Source organism: Dioscorea cayenensis, chromosome 9 (genome assembly GCF_009730915.1).
Source record: "Dioscorea cayenensis subsp. rotundata cultivar TDr96_F1 chromosome 9, TDr96_F1_v2_PseudoChromosome.rev07_lg8_w22 25.fasta, whole genome shotgun sequence".
Classification (NCBI taxonomy): domain Eukaryota; kingdom Viridiplantae; phylum Streptophyta; class Magnoliopsida; order Dioscoreales; family Dioscoreaceae; genus Dioscorea; species Dioscorea cayenensis.
This window is the reverse complement of record NC_052479.1, coordinates 30,535,759-30,553,607: the sequence shown is the minus strand read 5'-3', so window position 1 is coordinate 30,553,607 and position 17,849 is coordinate 30,535,759. Positions and strand designations below refer to the sequence as shown.

The following is a 17,849-nucleotide window of genomic DNA, read 5'->3' as shown; positions in this document are numbered from 1 at the left end:
TTTCGATGATAGCAACATATCATAATCAAACACAAACATGTCCTCATGGCAACATTGCAATGTATCCATCATAAATAATCCACATATCTATAGTATAGCTTTTTGAAAGTCTCTTTTTTTATTAGTTTTCAATCATAAAACATTAAAAATAAAATTGTCATTTCAAGTAAGAATTAATAACATATATAAAAAAAAACATTACATGTTGAATTTCAACAACAAAATTATTATTTTAATTTGAATTATTTCATGTTGCCTACTATAACACAGACCATTAACTAAATTCAAAATCATCTCATTTAATACAATAATAGTGCTAACAATACTATTACAAAAAAACTATATATATATATATATATAGTCTAATTCAAAATCATCCTAACATATAACAATAGAAAATTTAAATAAAATTTATATGATCTTCTTATACATATGTACACGTTAATCTATTCGAAAATTTTCATGTTTGATTTTTGTTTATAAAACTTATAATTCTGTAAACTACACTAATTGATTAGAATGACTAAAATTATCAAAGGTACATCTTTAGGGTTATCAGTTACATTTAAACATAGTGTTTATATATATATATACATTATTTTTTAAAAAAATTAGGTAAATTATTAATTATAAATATTTGCAAACGATTAATCGGCGAGGAGAAAAAAAAGAGCGGGAAGTGGGAGCGTGCCCGTAGGTGGGACCCACGAAAGGTCAACGTCAAGACCAAACACCGAGAAAGATTCACACACTGCAGTACTTTTTTTTAATTTTCCAAGGAAGACCAATAGATAGATGACACGTGTCAAACCACAGTCAAACCAATCAACGAGATGTAGCCAATGAGATCTAGCCACGTGTCCCATCTCGGATCAGGGATGCGTTTGCGTTCTTCTCTTGTCAGGGGCGGTGCTCGCGTGGGTAACGTTCGAGAATGCGCGCGTCACCGGAGGAGATCACGTGTGTTGCTCTGAACACCAACGTTGGTAAATGTAGCCAATTGTATGGAGCCACGTCATTGAGGTGATGTGGGATTGACATGTGTTGACATGTGTTGTTTTGGATCTGGAAATGGTGTTTGGGACTTGATAGCTGATCTGTTTACTGCTACGTGGCGGTTTGCATAGCCCGTGGATAGAAGCCAACAGGGTTTGCCGAACCGGGAAACCGGAAGCCAAAATTTGTTGCTATTACCACACCCAAGCATTTCATTTTTCTACGCTCAATTGACTTCTTTTCCATTAGAAACATATGTTCAAATTAGTAATAATATTATTTTTTTTAAAAAAAGAACAACCACTAGTTTGAACTTAGAACCACTTTCAACTTTGACTGTAAAGCTTGAGGCATCAAATGTAGTCGTCTTTTTTTTTTCCTCATTTAAAAAAAGTAATAAAATTTAAAAAATGACTGTACATTCACTTGTACAAAAGTTTGTGACAGTGAATAATTATATATATATATATATATATTCATACACATGAAGAATTTTGAAAATACATATATTCTTACAAATTCTTTATATAAATATATGAATTTTTGAATTTTTTTTTTCTCTTGAATAATCTTTATATCCACTAACTTAAACATAATGAAATTTTGAGTAGGCCTATAAATGAAATAATTATCTTATATATATATATATATTAAAAATCTAACTTTACCCTAAAAAAATGTTACAACTCAAAATATGAAAGCAAATAATTAAAATAAATATACCACTAAAAATAAATGGATAAAAAATACATGAAATATTTTACAGGTGATCTTGGATTTGAAGGTATATATATATATATGTAATAAAAGGAAACTTACAAATGAAGGAGTGACAAACTTTTTATGAAATGTTGTGTATGATAGCCACGTAGACAAGGTGGAGTCTGGAGTGGGGAAAGAAAAAGACGAGGGTGAGAGTATCAAAGGGCATTAAGATAATAAGACGATAAAAGGAGAGCAACGCGAGATGTCATGGAGAAGAAGAAGATGAAGATCGTGATACACTACTAAATATTTTTATTATTTTTATTTTTATTTATTTATTTTTATTATAGATAAAAAAAAAGAAGAAGAAGAAAAACTCAAACACACAGAGGAGCACAAGAGGGAGAGAACGAGAGAGAAGCAGGTCAGGTGTTCCGCTGGTGCAGTATAAGCAAGTGGTCTGATCGACTGATCTAGGCCGTTGGTTTCAGAGGCAGAGGAGTAGAAGGATAAGAAGAAGAAGAAGAAGGGCTGGCCTGTAAATTCAGGTTCATCGCGGTACGCTACGCCGCGTGCCGCCGGAAACGGATAAGAGCCCGAGTCATGTCCTGGTGGCGTCGACTCGCCTTCCCCGTTCGCCGAGTCTGGCTCACACTCGCCACCCGAGTCAGACCTCGCAAGACCGGTAATCTCACCTTCCTATCGCCTTTTTCCCTATATATATATATATATATATAATAAAAACTTTCATTTTTTTATTGATTTATTGCTATAGTGATTGAATCTTGAGACTAAATTATATGTTTTTTTTTAATTCATCTTTAATTTTGATATATTTTTTATAAATTTGTTTTTCTTATGTATGTAATTATTTTATGCTTGTTTTTGTTGATGTTTATTTATTTAATTTTTCTAAGGTTATTTAATTAATTAATAGGTTTGTCTAGTGATTATTGGATGGTTTTATGGCTTTGTTTAGGCCCCATTAAATAGTTCTTGTTCTTAATGGAACCTAAAAGTACACTTGTATATATTTGTTTGGATTCTTTGTTAGTTCAAATGTCTTGCTTGATTGCCCTACATTCTATTATTATTATTATTATCAATATTTCATTAGATATATAAATATATATCTATTATAATTACTTGCCTCTAATTCAAGCAATTCTATAATCGGTGTTTTTATTATGATAATTATTAAAATAATAATAATAATAATAAAATGCCACGTGGAATCCACTGCTCAATTCCACCTCATTGATCTGCCACGTAAGCAATCATAGAGTCAATATATATTGTTGCAGATAAGTATTATTACTCACTAATCACTATCAATTTCTATAAAACATTTGTCGGTTACCATTCTTAATGCATATATCATCTGCACACACACAAACACAATGACTCACAATATACATTTTCAACTTTTGTGGGCAATAATTGTACTATAAGTTGATAGCAAAGAAAAAGATGTCGGACATTAAAACATATCTCAATTTAATTAAAAAAAAAAATCAAGTATCAACCAAAATAAAGATTAATAATAATTGAGTAAAGATTGAATGATGATAATTTTATTTTCAGGAGGAGGGATACTGAAACTAAGGAATGATGTGCAAACATGTGGGTACCAAGATGTGCAAGTGATGTGGGAAATACTTAGAAGGTCAGAAATGGAAATTCCAAAAGAAAACAAGAGATCATTTTGGAGGATTCCAATTTGGTCTAACAAGACATCTTCTTGTGTTTCAGACAAAGATCATCAACATCATCAGCAGCAACAACAAAAACAGAAATTAAAACAAAAACAAAAACAGTAACAAAAGCATCATTCAAGTTTCTAGAACTTTTTTCCTTCTTTTTTTTTTTTTTTTGTTTTGTTTCTACCCTTCACTTTCTCTTTTGTTTGTTACAATAAAGACTAGTGAAAACAAAGACTCATCTTGTAAAGTTTTTTTTTGAGTTTTTCAGAGCTCAATGTACATGATTTTGAATAGTTACAATCCCTGTTCTTTTTAATTAGTAATCAGTTTCTCAAGTTGATTTCAATCTAATTTCATGCATTACTTTCTGAATTCATCCTATTGTGTACTTTGGTCCTAAAGAGATAAGAGATGAATATATTGGACAATGATGATATGGAAATGGAGATGAAGATGAACACACCTTGTTTGCAACCAAATAGTGTATCTGACTGCGAGATCCTTTCCATCGATCGTATACGCCTGAAAGAGCCATTCACAGAGAAATACAATACAATACATATCATACGACGAGGATCAATATGGTTTAGTACAAAACACTGACCAGAAGATGTTTGAATGCTTATCTTGTTTTTAACAGCTTTTCAATTTCAATTAACAAGAGCAAAGGATAAAATATGAAAATTAACAAGAGCAGCAGTTTTACTTTGAATGAGAATGAGCACACTATTGTGATGGCATAAGAGTTTAAGCAGTTTTCCCCCATTGACAGCAGATGAAGGAAAAATAAACACCAATTTTCTTCCTGCTGGGTGTGTATGACCTTTGAAAATTATCAATGAATGCATATTTATATATATTGTGAAACTTGTTTTGAGAACATCTACAAGAGCTTCATATCATCCTAGCCTGCATCCCTGAATGGAGAATTAACATATAAATGATACAAAAAATTTTATTAATCTTGAGACCCTAGCTACAAGAATTCAGCCAAGCATCTGATTTACAAGCCAGTAAATTGTACAGATTCATCAGCAAATGAAGTACAATTATAAAATGATTGAGTACTATTTACTTCACAAAATGGTTCAGTGACTGGGGTCCTTGATCATCATTGTACTTCACCCACCAATAAACAAAAGCAATTGCATTGAGTATGAGGGAAACCCAAGTTTACTGAAGAGGAAGTAAACTAAAGAAAGAGACAAATAATTATTTCCGTAAAAGAGTAAAATCCAGACTTACTGAAGTGAATTGAGCCTCCAAAAGAACTTCACATAGCACCAAGAAATATGGTTGACATAAATGCCATCATATGCATATCATTATGGTAATTTCAGAACTGTCAAGTTCCAGCTTTTCAGGAAGATTTCTTTTTTCCTTTTTTTTCTCTTTTGCCAACGTCTATGTGCATCTATATCAAGAAAAAAAGAGATTCCCACTAACAAGTTAAGCAAGAACCATAAATGTTAGCAAGCAGAATGAGGAAGACAAGTGACATTGACAATCAAGCAATTTATGTGCTCCATAGAATTTCTGAATTAATACATCCGAGAGCGATCATTGTCACATGATTATCAATGAAAGGCAATGTCAAAGTATCCACAGGAAAAGGGATATGAAAGATTAAAGTGCATGGCCACCAAATCAACTATATTCTATACTAAATAAACCTTAATACCAACATGCATATATATGCCTACCTGTTCCAAAGACTTAAGTGCATGGCCACAAAATCAACTAGAGCTATACTGAATAAACCTTACTAAAACTTTTTAATCAAAACCAGAACTCTACATTAAAAAAAAGGGCACAAGAATTACTATTAATAGAGCACTTGAGCCTGATTATACAATATAAATTAGATAAACTGAACTCGACAAACAGACATATGATCCTATGAAAGTAGAATATCAGTGTGTTCAGCAATATCAAAGCATTGCTATATATCACAGTCAAACAGCAATACAATTAGAGGAAAAAGTTTTGTCTTCATACCTGTTCTATACAATGTTGTAGAGGGAAAAGTAAAGAAACCAATCCATGGCTTGCTATTTCAACAAATATTCTGCTAGTAGGTCTTGTTCATGTACCTGAGCATTACATGATGCAAAACCATGAAAGACATCTATAACTGCTCTGAATATTCCCTTCCAAGACAAGTGCTTAGATTTCTCAACTAATAGAAGAAATTTTAAAAGATTAATATGAGAAGAAATATACTTACCACTATAAAAAATTTAAATGCTAGGATGCAGCAGGCCATAGAACTGCCAAATAATATATTGCGAAAACATACGAAATATTGCTAAAGAAATCAGCAAAAATGGGCACTGAACATTCTACAGAAGCATATCATTTGGCACATTCAAAATATAAAGCTCATAACCCAAAATTATGGGGATGAAAAGGAGCTGTTACTATTGAAATCAAGCAAGAAAATTTTCTAATGGATGATACATAACTGCAGAACTGCAAAAATCAGAGGAATTAATTGAACCTATACTAAGTTACAGAACAGTATCTCTGCAAAACTATCTCTAGAGCCCACTCTGAATAGGCTGAAAATTACAATTTCAATTATAGGTATCTGCTGTGGTGGGAACAGGATACAGCTTCATCAATGTTTAAAAGCGCAACAAATTTACCTGCTATACATATAGATCACAGTACTCAAAGCACAGTCTTAAGATAAAACTTCCGGTATGATCAAATGAATAGCTATATAGCTGGGTGAACCCCTGCCTAAATTGCCCTTGAAGGGCAGCTCTTGAGATCTTTAGATGTGAAACAGACCATGGTTTGTTAAAACCAGAAGAAAAAATTAGCCTTCTATTCTTTGTTATTCTTCAAATGAATGGAAGCATATTTCCTCAAGCAACAATGGGTAGTCTTCCCCAACTTGCTTTGGGTTTAGCTCCATTGCCACCTTAAAATCCTGTAAAGATATTGAACGATGGTTCTTCAGCTGGTTTATGGCATTCAAAGGCATATGATCACTTTGTACATGCAAGTGATTTCCTCGCCAGACACCATTGACTGCATTGGCATAAGATCGCTGCTTCAACAAAGAGTGATTTAATCTATCATGCCTGGACCTTACTCCTACAAGCTCAATGCAGGACTTTATTAATCGCTTCAAATAAACATCTACTCCGTTATTGAGTAAATTAGCACAGTCCATGGATACTCCTTCTAGGCCATGAACTTCAGCTATTTTTTCCATTCGCCTCCTCAAAATCTCAGTATCACACAATTCACCACTGCCACATCCACTACAATAACCACTGATACCAGAGCCGGTAACTAAAGGCAAAGATCTCCGTGCACCACCAACACTAGCAGGACAGAATGGGATCCCAAGTGGAGCCTTTAGAGGATCGCATCTGGAGTTCAAACCATTACTCATTTCAGCTCCATCTTCCTGAGAGACTGTTTCGACCAAGTCCTTATCATGTACAGGGGCCTGATCATCTGGCACCAAATTCAGCTTCTGCTGTCTCTTCACCTGCTGCTCTGCTGCACTGTCATGCTGATGTTGCACCACTGGACTCTTTGAGCTGCTTAGAACCAAACTGCCATTAGCCCTAACACCAAACTCATCGGCCAATGCAAGACTTTGACTAGCACCCATATCTGTTCTACCATTTGGTCCAAGAAGATGGCTCGGGCGGTCTTTGATCCTCCTGTCTCGAATGGCAGACCTCACTTTCCGAGGAGAAGGTGGCAAGATGTCACCATTGGACCAGACTTGATTCGGCGGAGTAGGTGCAAGAGACGGACTGAAAGCATCATCCTTTTTCCGCAAATTCTTCCCCAGTGAAACAGGAGGCTTCAATGGCGGTGGACACTTGGAATAGTGTGCATTCCTGAGTATCCCACTGATAAGCTTGTTGTGCAAATGGATGTTCTCACGACCAAAGGTCAGGAAACAAAGCTTCTTGAATTCAGATGCACCAAGCTTCCGGAATAGAAACCTATTCAGAAAACTGAAGTACCGTTGGGAGCGCTCCGGACCAAGCTTTCTCCATATCTGGGATTTGAGGTCGCTGAGATTGATACGGGCTGGCTGCGACGGCGACATCGCTCAATGCGAATTGGCCATGCAATGCAACAAAATGATAAAGGTTTGATCTTTCCCAGGCCTTGCCAATCAATTGGGATCCAGGTTTCAAAGAAATTAGAGTTTTCTCATCTTCTTGCAGACCAGAAGAGCAATACCCAATTCCCCCAACCTCGGAGAGAAGAACGACAACACAAATTTCATTCTCCCAGTGCGCAAAACCCTAGCCAAGAAAACCTCCAATAAAAAATCCAAACTTGGATAGCAAAATTAGAAATCGAAACCCTAAAAACAACGAAATTCGAAACAAATCAAAACCCGCGGGAGCGCAACCAATCGGCCTTGTCCGGCGACTCAGAGCTCGAAAACCTCCAATTCCAACGAGAAAGCACAAGAGAGAAGCCGATGGGGGTCAGATGATCGATGTCCCAATCAAATCAAAGCTTCAGCAAGAGATGATCCAGAGAAATCAAAGCGGGAAACAAGACCAATCGAAAAGAAAGACATCCTAGAGAGAAAGAGAGAAATGCAATCGAAAGAGAAGAAGGATTCAAAGCTAACCTTCTCCTCCTCCTCCTCCTCCTCGTCCTTCTTCTTCTTCTTCTTCTTCTTCTTCTTCGAAGTATTTGGTTTCTCTCGCGCTTCTTCGAGTTTGGATTGAAGGCTTTGCTTGCTTGTTTTTCATCCCTTTTTTTATTAAAAAATGTATTTGGATTTTATTTTATTTTTTAAAATTTTTGAGATAATAATGAATTATGATTGATGTGAAAGCGAGTTCTCCTATGAGACTGTTAATTCTAAAAATTTTTATATTAATATTTATAATTATATATATATATATATATATTCATGATCGATAATATGAGTGTTAATTTCGGGTTTACTAATAATATTATATATATATATATATATATGTATGTATTATTCATGGACAGTCAAAGTATGAGTGGACCTTGGTGACCACAAACAAAGTCAAAGTGGGTGGCTATTTGTTCTTTGTTGGGGGTTCATGGGATGTTTGCCAAATATGGCATAAGAAAAGCATGTTTCTGATCCTACATAGATATATGTGTTCTCAGTTTCCCACCTTCCTTTTTTTTTTTTATGAGTTTAATGCTTATGGATTCTTTGTCAATTTATTCTTTATGCTTTATTTTATTTCTAGCCTTAATTTCTTTTCTTTTCTTTTTTTTTTCATAGTGTCCTCTCTGGTAAGATACCAAAATACCCCTTGTACAAAATTAATAAGCCCAATATCCAGACAAACCAAAACCATACAGACAAGAAACTTGATAGTGGACTAGTAATATATATATATATATATATATATATATATATATATATTGGAGGTCTATGGGCTAATAAGTGTATGAGAACTTCAAGCTGTTTTATTAAAAAGTTGCAAGCATGAAGCATCACAAGATAAAGAAAACAAATAGAAAAGAGAGTAGAGTTCAAATTCAAACATGCATGCCTTGCTAATACTTAAGGCACCTTCATTCAGAGTGTCTTCTTGACATGATATACTTACAAGAAAACGAAAGTAGTGCATGATCTGACTTTTCATCAACCTCTTCCAAATACACGTGCGATTAAGTCCTCATCGCCGTATTTGATCAAAATATACTACACCCCCAACATTGTACCCAGAATAAAAGGAGTACGTCGAAATAGAGTCTTCGTTATTAGATTCAGCAAAACGTAGATACAGGTGCCTGCAGCCATCGGTGAAGAACAATGATGAAATCAGTACCTGTATCTTAACTCTTTCAGAGGTTTGAAAACAATTATGAAGAACAATGATGAAATCAGTACCTGTATAATCAGTGCACCCAATTGTTCAGCCATTGAGAACCTTTGCAGGGTCCAGTTGGCCACTACAGTAACTAGAGGGAACAGCGGAGAGTTCCAGCCTTCCTTTCCATTCCTCACCAGGTTTCAAAGTGATAGGCTTCTCAATAGCTGCAGCCTCAACACAAAGCATGTGTTTGTATTCATCATCACCGAAATCAGCCATTGCTTTTGCCTTCCTGTCCCAAGGATTCCACACAACTGCAATATTCATGAGGGGAGATGCACAACAATTTAGACCACTGCCAACGTTTGATCTATAGCATCATCAAGGGAAAAACGAGAAGGTGAGTTATATAAAGCTCACCAGCATCTGGAAGACCGTCTTTCCGTAGAACAAAGGTTCGTTTTTTCTCATGATCTAGAATGGCGATTTTGGTTGGTGTGCTTAGATAGATTTTGTCCACCTTTTAACCAAAAGAGAGTGAGTAACGGAAGAAAAAGAAAATTTTTCTATCATAATGATCATGCTTGACTACTCACTTCAGATTCAAATGTTATTGCATCTCCTTGTTCTGTAAACCTTTCCCGCTCCTTCAAGTTGTCAAGGTAGTCCAATGTCTCCAGTCCTTCAACCCGAACTTCACTGCATCATTAAAACCCAGAGGACTAATCAACATAGCACAAAAATTTCTAACCCAAAGGGAGCCCATTCACTATCATTCACAGACAAACATTTATATTCTATCCACAATGCTCATGTGATAGGATTAATTACTTTACTAGAGCGTGCTCTTTGAAAGAGGAGCTCATTCACTATCATTCACAAACAATTAGTATGATAACTTCATTTTAATGAACTTATCAGCTGAATAACATCCCATATAGCAGATTTCTGAAATCTACGAAAGACAGCCTACCTGTAAAAGCAGCCTAAAAATCATTTTGGTTCATGGTTCATAGAGTTAATCTGTTGGACACAAGTTTACACCTCATCCATATAAAAATAAATATATACACATAACTCAAAACTAGAGCTCCAATTGTACAAAAGGTCTTACAAGACAGATGCCCAGAACATGGATGCTCGCCTAGTTACCAAGATCATCCTCAAAATTACCCATCAACTTTTTTAAGCTCCACAGAAGAAATCAATCAATGTTAGGTTAGGAATATCAGCAGTAGGCTGAAGGCTTGAAACTACCTGTACTGACCACTTCATCAGGCTTCCACAACTTTATAGTAGTCTCTAGGTGCAAGTAGGTGCAAGTATTTCAGTTTAAAGGAAGGATACATAAACCAGGAGGATGTCCAACTTCACAAAAAGATTTAAATCTATCCATCACCAACCATTCAATCACAGCACATCCATTACCTGCTACTTGTGAATGAACCATCAGTGATAATTCATAACTTCAATTCCAAGAAGCGAGGATTGAAGACATTTTTAGTGAACCAACAGACTTCTTTTTCCTTGCACATAACGCCTGACGTTGTTTATCTAAAGATTTTCTATAAACTGATCAGCTCATTATGTCACATAAATGTCTAATATTGATCAAGTAACAGCAGCATATTCAAGAGGCAATCTTTTTCTTTGTCCTGTGTATCGGCCATTGGCTACCCAAAATTATTTACCTTATCTAATGAACCAAACAACAAGGAATTAGTACAATATCTCTCTCATAACAACTTTAGCAGCCAAGAGTAAACTCGTTAACTATACATAAATTCAACTATTCAACCAGGCAAAGCATGCAAGAACATCCAATCAAGGCCCACCTAGAGTTCAAAGGCACTTCATCATTCCAGGATAGTTTTCCTTTTTTTGGCATAATTGCTGCCTGAGTCAAGAAGCGGCAAGCATTAATCCTTGGAAAAGCTTTCATTATTAACTTATCCATTGCCTTTCTTCTTTAACAACCCCAGCAGATCAGAATAACTTACTTTCCAAGACTTAATTAATTGCAAAAATATTATTTATTAATTAATATTAAGAGAAATTAATATTAATAAAAAAAGACATTAATTAGAAAGTATAATTGAATATAATCAATTTTGATTAGTTAATTAAGTCAAGCTTTGGTTAACTTGATAAAAGTTTTCCTTCCCAAAGAGATTCAGACAGGCAAATTAAAACCCAAGCCCAACTTATCCCAGCCAAGACCCCAACCAAACACCACCTTTAGGATCGAAAAAAGTTATCGAGTTCTTGATTTTCACAATAAAATGAGTCACAAGATCTACAATAGCAAAAAGCGTTAGTTATCCCTTAGTTATCTCTGATCACTGTGAAGTACAAACCAAGGCCACAAGTCTACTGAAAAAATAAAGGTTATGGATCTCAATAGGTACAGGTTAGTTAGACATGGAATGGGGTGCAAGGCAACACCGTAAGTAGGCCACAATCATTACATAAAGGGCTTAAAATAAAAGTATATGTTAGTTTCCGACATATTCATTTCAATCCATTAAATTTAAGCCGTAAGCAAATTGTAAAAGATGAAGCATCAATCATTTCTTCCAAGCTTGATTGATCTGATTATCAGGCAAAAAAGAATATGGCATGCCAATAAACATGACAGAAAACTAGTTTGCACATTTTGCAAACCATCGAGATAGCATTGGCATGCCAAGGAGAACTTCAAAACTACTTCAAGTTAGAAGAAGAATTAATATACCCATGTACACAGCATAGCTTGTCAAAGTATATAGGATGCCATACCTGATATCAGAAACAGAGAAGTACGTGTGATATGCAAATGTGAAAGAGAATGGTTTTCCATCTGTGTTAGTATTTCGGATGCGAGATGTCAACATCAGATCTCCTCCAGGTCCCAAAGCAACCCTTAGACGATATTCATAACTACAATAGTAGAAAATTGATGATTAAACCAGGTACTCACAAATGGATTTCAAAAAATGCTTGTTGTATAAAATAAAACAATTAAGAAGCTAATATAATTTTCGCAGAATGTTATAAACAGAATTAGTAGTAAATCCATTTACAAACCATACCTATGAGGCCAGATCTTGGAATCTTCATCAGATGGCTTGAGGATCAAATCAACAAAAGCTTTGCTGGTGCTATTGGTTGGAAAAGGTGGTGAGTCAGTGTCAATGCTCCAAAACCTATTCCTTGCAAAGCCATGTTGTTCAAGAGATCCAAAGTTTGAGAACTGCAGTTTAAAGAGAATGTTTTTTTTTAATGAGAAGGTAAATAAAATCCACTTGAGTATATAAGTAGAACATGTAGAGTCAAGAAAGTTCATACTTGAGGAAAACATATTGGAATACCCCCTCGTATTGCTTTTGGAGGCTTGAATATGGCCTACAACAAGCAAAAAAGAATAAAAAAACAAAAAAACAAAAGAAAAAACAAACGTTTACAAGTAACAGTCATATGAAAACCATATTTCTTCAAATCAAAAGAAATCAATGCCAAATACATGAAACCATCACTGAATTGCATCTTTATATCAAAGTCACAAATTTGTAATCTGATATCTCTAACCCATTAGAAAGAAAGAAAAGAAAAAAACACACAGCATAATCATTTGAATAATAAAGAAAATACAACATATTAAGCCATGTCAGATTATAACAGAAGCAGATTGATAAAACAAAAAACAAAAACAAAAAAACAAACAAACAAACAACAAACAAACAAACTTGCTGCAGATATATGAGCTACATGCCAAGAACCAGTCAGAGAAAGATGGTAAAAAATAGTTCAGAAAATCTTAGGTGCAACTATGTTTTCTATGACCATTTCAGGAAACAGTTGTATTAAAGGAAACCCCCCAAATCTAGTGCAAACACACTTCAAAAGATCAAAAATTTATATCTTAAATAGGATTTATTTGCTAATCCCAGTCCTAACCAGAACATCAACCTACCAAGCCTCAACACCTTTATCAACTGAACCTAAATTTTCTCAGAGTATATGTCCTAGCAGTCTGATTAGCTTATAGTTTGAAAGTTGATCCTGATAAAGACATGATTCAAAACTGTCTTCTAGCAATATGCTTTCCTTTGACCATTTAGCCTAAAGATAAGACTTGAGCAACAATGCAACTGCCTGAATGCACACTCATGGTTTAAGTTGTTTCTTGGGTGAGCAAGCATTGAACAGGTATAGGAAGGAGAGGATGGGCACAGAAAGGAAGCATGCTCAGAGGAGTGCATGTGTTATCCATAACCAAGTCATCCTTCTATAGTATTTTTCAATTTAATATGGGCATTCTAGAGATATTCAAATTTCATAACCAGCAAATTTCCTCTGTTCATGTATAATGCACCAAAATGAAATTTAGTTTCCCCATCTTAGGAGGTTAAAATAGCATTTATTTTAATTGGTAATGCCACACCCATGAAATGCTTTTGCAAGAATAATCAAACCAAGCCTCTCAAATAAATCTCAATTAAACTGTTTTCCCCCATCTTGTTCCTGTATGATTGGATAAGAAAAACAGGCATGAAAACATTAAAATGTAAAAGTATGAAAATTAAACATGACTAGGAAAAAGGCAGCATCCATCAAAAATAAAGTTTTAGTCACCATATCAATTGATTTTCATGCAGAAAAAGAAATATCCAGAAAGTGGCCGGTACCTTATTGCTAACAAAAAGCAACTCTTCTCCATGGTCATTCTTCCACGATGTCACATGACCTCCGTAAAGATACACCTGCAAAAAAATAAAATAAAATAAAATAAGATGACCAAGTTACTAGGAAAAATATGATTGACAATATTGCGAAACTGTAAATAGCTTTTCCTTTTGTCTTCTCCTCATTACTGGCAGACTCCAGGGCTAGTATTACTCAGGTAAGGGCACCAGATTCTTTTGAAGATTGTATTGCAATTGCCAAGGTAGATTTAGCCAACTTATAGAACACCTATACCCTCATAAATGAATGCCAGAGAAGCATGACATATTCTTCAAGCAATCAAAATTATAAAAAGTTTAAACACAGAACAATGCTTAATAAATAACCGCCGAGCATCTTCTGCAACATTAGGACAAGTATGAAACCAAAAACCAAGGCAACAAACTGTTATATTAGTGAACACAAAAAGTGGAGAATATGCAATGACTTTGAAAGTTGTAGCAGCCCATGTTGCCTGGCCAATATGAAGGGAATAGGATCCTTGAGACTATGGCAAAAGCAAACCCATGATGCATACTTTGGGGTCTTATCAATCTTTTACTTTCACCTTGCTAAATAATGAATGATGCAATGCAGTTTCTCATACTAGTTCAATTTATAATTCTGGATGAAAGTGAAAACTTCTAGAGAACATGGAACCAGCGTAGGAGCTTCTGGCAGGTATTTTATCAATCTCATTTTAGAATTAATTCAACATCATTGATCAACCATGGGGAACTTTTATTGGGTGTTGCTTCAACTCGAATCAATTGAGCTAATGAATTATTTTCAAAATTCTTGGTGATATGTCAATCAGCATATGGGCCCAACTACCTATTAGCTTTAGCTGCAGGATTTTGGATCCTCCAATGGCAATCCCATTTAAAGATCAAGCGAAAACCTATCAATATGTTGTGGATCTATGGCTTCTGATTTCCTTCAGGGACTTATACAAATGGATATTCTGCGTGCATTTCTCCACGATGTCACAACACGATTTACAATTTAATATATCCAATACGAAAGACAACCTCAAGAAACCCATCAAACAAAAAGAAAATGAAAATGAAAAAAAGCATAGACAGTATGAGAAAAAGAAAAATGCGTGAGATCCTGCATTAAAAACACAGATCAAGGTCTGGACATTGCTACCCCATCAAAGAGAACGCACCAGCTACAATTTTCCCTTTCCGAGATGATTTTCCAACACAAATCTATAACAAATTGAAGGAAAAAAATGCATACAGACTCAAGAATCAATGAACTGATTATCAGGAAAACAGAATTTGAACAAGGCGATGATAGATTTGATGAAAAAGAAAACAATCAAGAGGTGTAGGTGTGTGGTCATCACTAAAAAAATCAGAAAGAAACTCATAGAATTCCACTCTTCTCTCAGCCCAGTGATTCACCTAATAAATCTACAAGAAGTCAAGTATACGCACATAAATTTAAGGAAACAATCAAACAAAAAGACGTCCCTAGCACCAAGAAAATCAGAATCAAAACGTCCCCATCCCCATTACGATCTCCTTCCCCAATCCAAAATCGATTCAAATTTTTCTTGAAAAAACGAAACAAAATTATCAAAAGAGAAAAACCAAATCCAAACCCCCTTTCTCCTAAACTCTCTCTTTCTCTCTCCTAACAAATCTTCCAAAAATGCAATAAAATACAGAAAAAAAAAAAGAGGAATTAATCGAATATCAAAGAACAAAGAGACAAAAGAGAAAGAGAAACCACACCTCCGCGGAGCATCCACGGATCTCACGGAGGACGATCTTGTCAAGGCCATTGATGCCCTTCACGAGCTCCACTGGTGGCTTTTCGGTCGACATCCCATAACCCACCGGAACCCTAACCTTCTTCTCTTCTCCTCCCGAGCGATGAAGACGACGACGGATGGACGGAGAGAAGCGAATGGTGGAAGCTCGGCCAGTATTTATAGCGACCACGCCGTGGAGGCCTTGCTTGTTTTTGCATATAACCCCTTTATTTTATCTAAATACAAACAAGCTCCTTTATCAACAGATTCTTTCACATATACCCATTCAAACTTCGAATTAACAATTCAATTTCTATCTGCTCCTTAAAAAATTATCAATTTCTCATGACAGTCTCATCCACTTACACTAATCCCCTGCATATATTGAGAGTTCAATTCCTCAAATGTGCTATTTTGTGACATGTGATTTGTAAAAAAATATTATTTTTTTTATTTTTTATATTATGTACATATAAATATTTGTTAAATATATAATAATTAAAAAAATATGTAGATATGAATGAATTTGAGTGATTGAGAATTTCAAATATTATAAAAATAAAGAAAATTAAACATGGTTTGTTATAAAATTTATATAATTTAAATTTTTAACATAGCATAAATAAAAGAATAAAATTTTAATAAAATTTTAGTTTATTGACACCAAATTATTTATATAAAATATTTATTTTAGGAAGAATACAGGATTGAACTCTAATTTATATAAATAAAAGTATAAATATGTTGAAATATTAATTTTATATCTGTACATTGTGCACATCATTGATGACGGTGGCGTGCTTATTTGGTAAAAAAAATTTAAAATATTTTAGAGGGGTTTTATGCAATTAAACTATTTTTAAGCAAATAAAAGAACAGGCGGTTACGAACTAGACAACTAGCGTCCTTTCGAACAAACATTGCACACGGACCGAGAAAAGGGACTCCAAAAGTAACACCCTGATAAATGTACATGTTTCTGGAATTATTATTTAATTTCATGAATTATTAAAGGAATGAAAACTTATTAATCACTTATTTAATAAGGTTAAATATATGATTTTTTTCCACCTATGATCACTTGACTTTCTAAATAATATAACATCAAATTATTTCATAAACAAAATTTTACCTCTCACTCATATTTATAATATTATTATGTAGATCATTGCTAGATATATATATAGATATATTTTTGAAATAAATAATTTAAAATTTTAAAAAAATTATAAAGGTCAAAAGCTAAATGATTTGAAAACATACAAACAAAAAATCACTTCAATTACTAAATAATAAATAAGTAATTATACTTAATGTTAGCTATCCACCAATCAAACACTCAATAATCATACTAATAATATTTTTTATACTATAATAATTTAGATAAATATTTGCAATACTTAATTATATTTTAAAATTTTTAAATTTTTTAATTTTAATTAAATATTGAAATTAAACATCTCTATATATAAAAATTTATATTTTTGTTTTCGGTAATAAATAAATAAATAACCAAATAAAATCCAAAAACATTGGATGCTTTGTGTCCACTCTGCCAAGCGAATATATCGATATTTGTCAGCCTTTTTACGTTTAACTCCTTGAATGAACGGGTAGGTCCCACCATGAAAAAGTAGAGACCCAGAGGGAATCTCCACCGCTCGATTTGCACTTGGACGGTAGCCATTGTCCACCGTGTTGGACGGCGGAGATTTCCCCAGCGCTATGGGGCCCATCAGAGTACCTTTTTTTGTCTTTTTTAGGGTGGATTTATTTTGCACCTTAATTTTCCAGACTGTTGAGAATGGGGCCCACGTCATCCAAATCGTTGACGTCTACGATTGGATGGCGGCTACGATTGGGTGGGGCCAGAACCAAGATAGATGGGGCCCACTTAGTTGAACACAAAATGGGTCAAATAGTGTGCTGCTCGTTTCTTGATACCCAGATATATATGGGTTACGTATATATATATACAGATGACTATTTAGTTATTAAATGATGATTTAATAATTATTATTTATATATATTATATAAAATTATATATAATAGTGTTTAATACGGTAGAAAATTGTTTATAAAATATATTATAATCATGGAATATAATTTAGCAGTTATTATGGGAGTGAGTTTCAAAGCTTTAAAAGGTTGAATCTATCGTTATTCCTCGATAGT

The 17,849-nt window shown here is 34.2% G+C and overlaps 3 protein-coding genes across 6 annotated transcripts; 1 reads left to right on the top strand and 2 right to left on the bottom strand.

Annotated features, from left to right (window-relative positions):
* Nucleotides 1-1,955: 1,955 nt before the first annotated feature.
* Nucleotides 1,956-3,726, top strand: LOC120268763. The gene is made up of 2 exons (XM_039276040.1): nt 1,956-2,386; nt 3,286-3,726. The coding sequence occupies exons 1-2, from the start codon at nt 2,305-2,307 to the stop codon at nt 3,519-3,521; spliced, it is 318 nt and encodes a 105-aa protein (XP_039131974.1). The 5' UTR covers nt 1,956-2,304; the 3' UTR covers nt 3,522-3,726.
* A 656-nt stretch (nt 3,727-4,382) lies between these two features.
* On the bottom strand, nt 4,383-8,129 carry LOC120269511. Of its 3 annotated transcripts, none has more exons than XR_005539175.1 (4): nt 8,029-8,129; nt 7,786-7,910; nt 5,403-7,690; nt 4,383-4,818 (listed from the first exon to the last, which is right to left on the bottom strand). XR_005539175.1 is itself a non-coding variant. In XM_039276849.1 (2 exons), exon 2 carries the CDS (start codon nt 7,486-7,488, stop codon nt 6,247-6,249), a length of 1,242 nt encoding a protein of 413 aa, XP_039132783.1. In that variant the 5' UTR covers nt 7,489-7,690; nt 7,786-8,129; the 3' UTR covers nt 4,818-6,246. The 3 variants fall into 3 exon arrangements, 1 of the variants encoding a protein (XP_039132783.1); XR_005539176.1 differs by having other exon boundaries at nt 4,384-4,523; nt 4,650-4,818; nt 7,786-8,129; XM_039276849.1 differs by having other exon boundaries at nt 4,818-7,690; nt 7,786-8,129.
* Nucleotides 8,130-8,890: 761 nt separating this feature from the next.
* On the bottom strand, nt 8,891-15,843 carry LOC120268942 (putative glucose-6-phosphate 1-epimerase). 2 transcript variants are annotated; one of them, XM_039276215.1, is made up of 9 exons: nt 15,655-15,843; nt 13,873-13,947; nt 12,533-12,589; nt 12,277-12,437; nt 11,984-12,124; nt 9,802-9,904; nt 9,626-9,725; nt 9,283-9,519; nt 8,891-9,220 (listed from the first exon to the last, which is right to left on the bottom strand). In XM_039276215.1, exons 1-8 carry the CDS (start codon nt 15,745-15,747, stop codon nt 9,308-9,310), a joined length of 942 nt encoding a protein of 313 aa, XP_039132149.1. In that variant the 5' UTR covers nt 15,748-15,843; the 3' UTR covers nt 8,891-9,220; nt 9,283-9,307. The 2 variants fall into 2 exon arrangements, with proteins under 2 accessions (XP_039132149.1, XP_039132148.1); XM_039276214.1 differs by having other exon boundaries at nt 8,891-9,182; nt 15,655-15,842.
* Nucleotides 15,844-17,849: the final 2,006 nt, after the last annotated feature.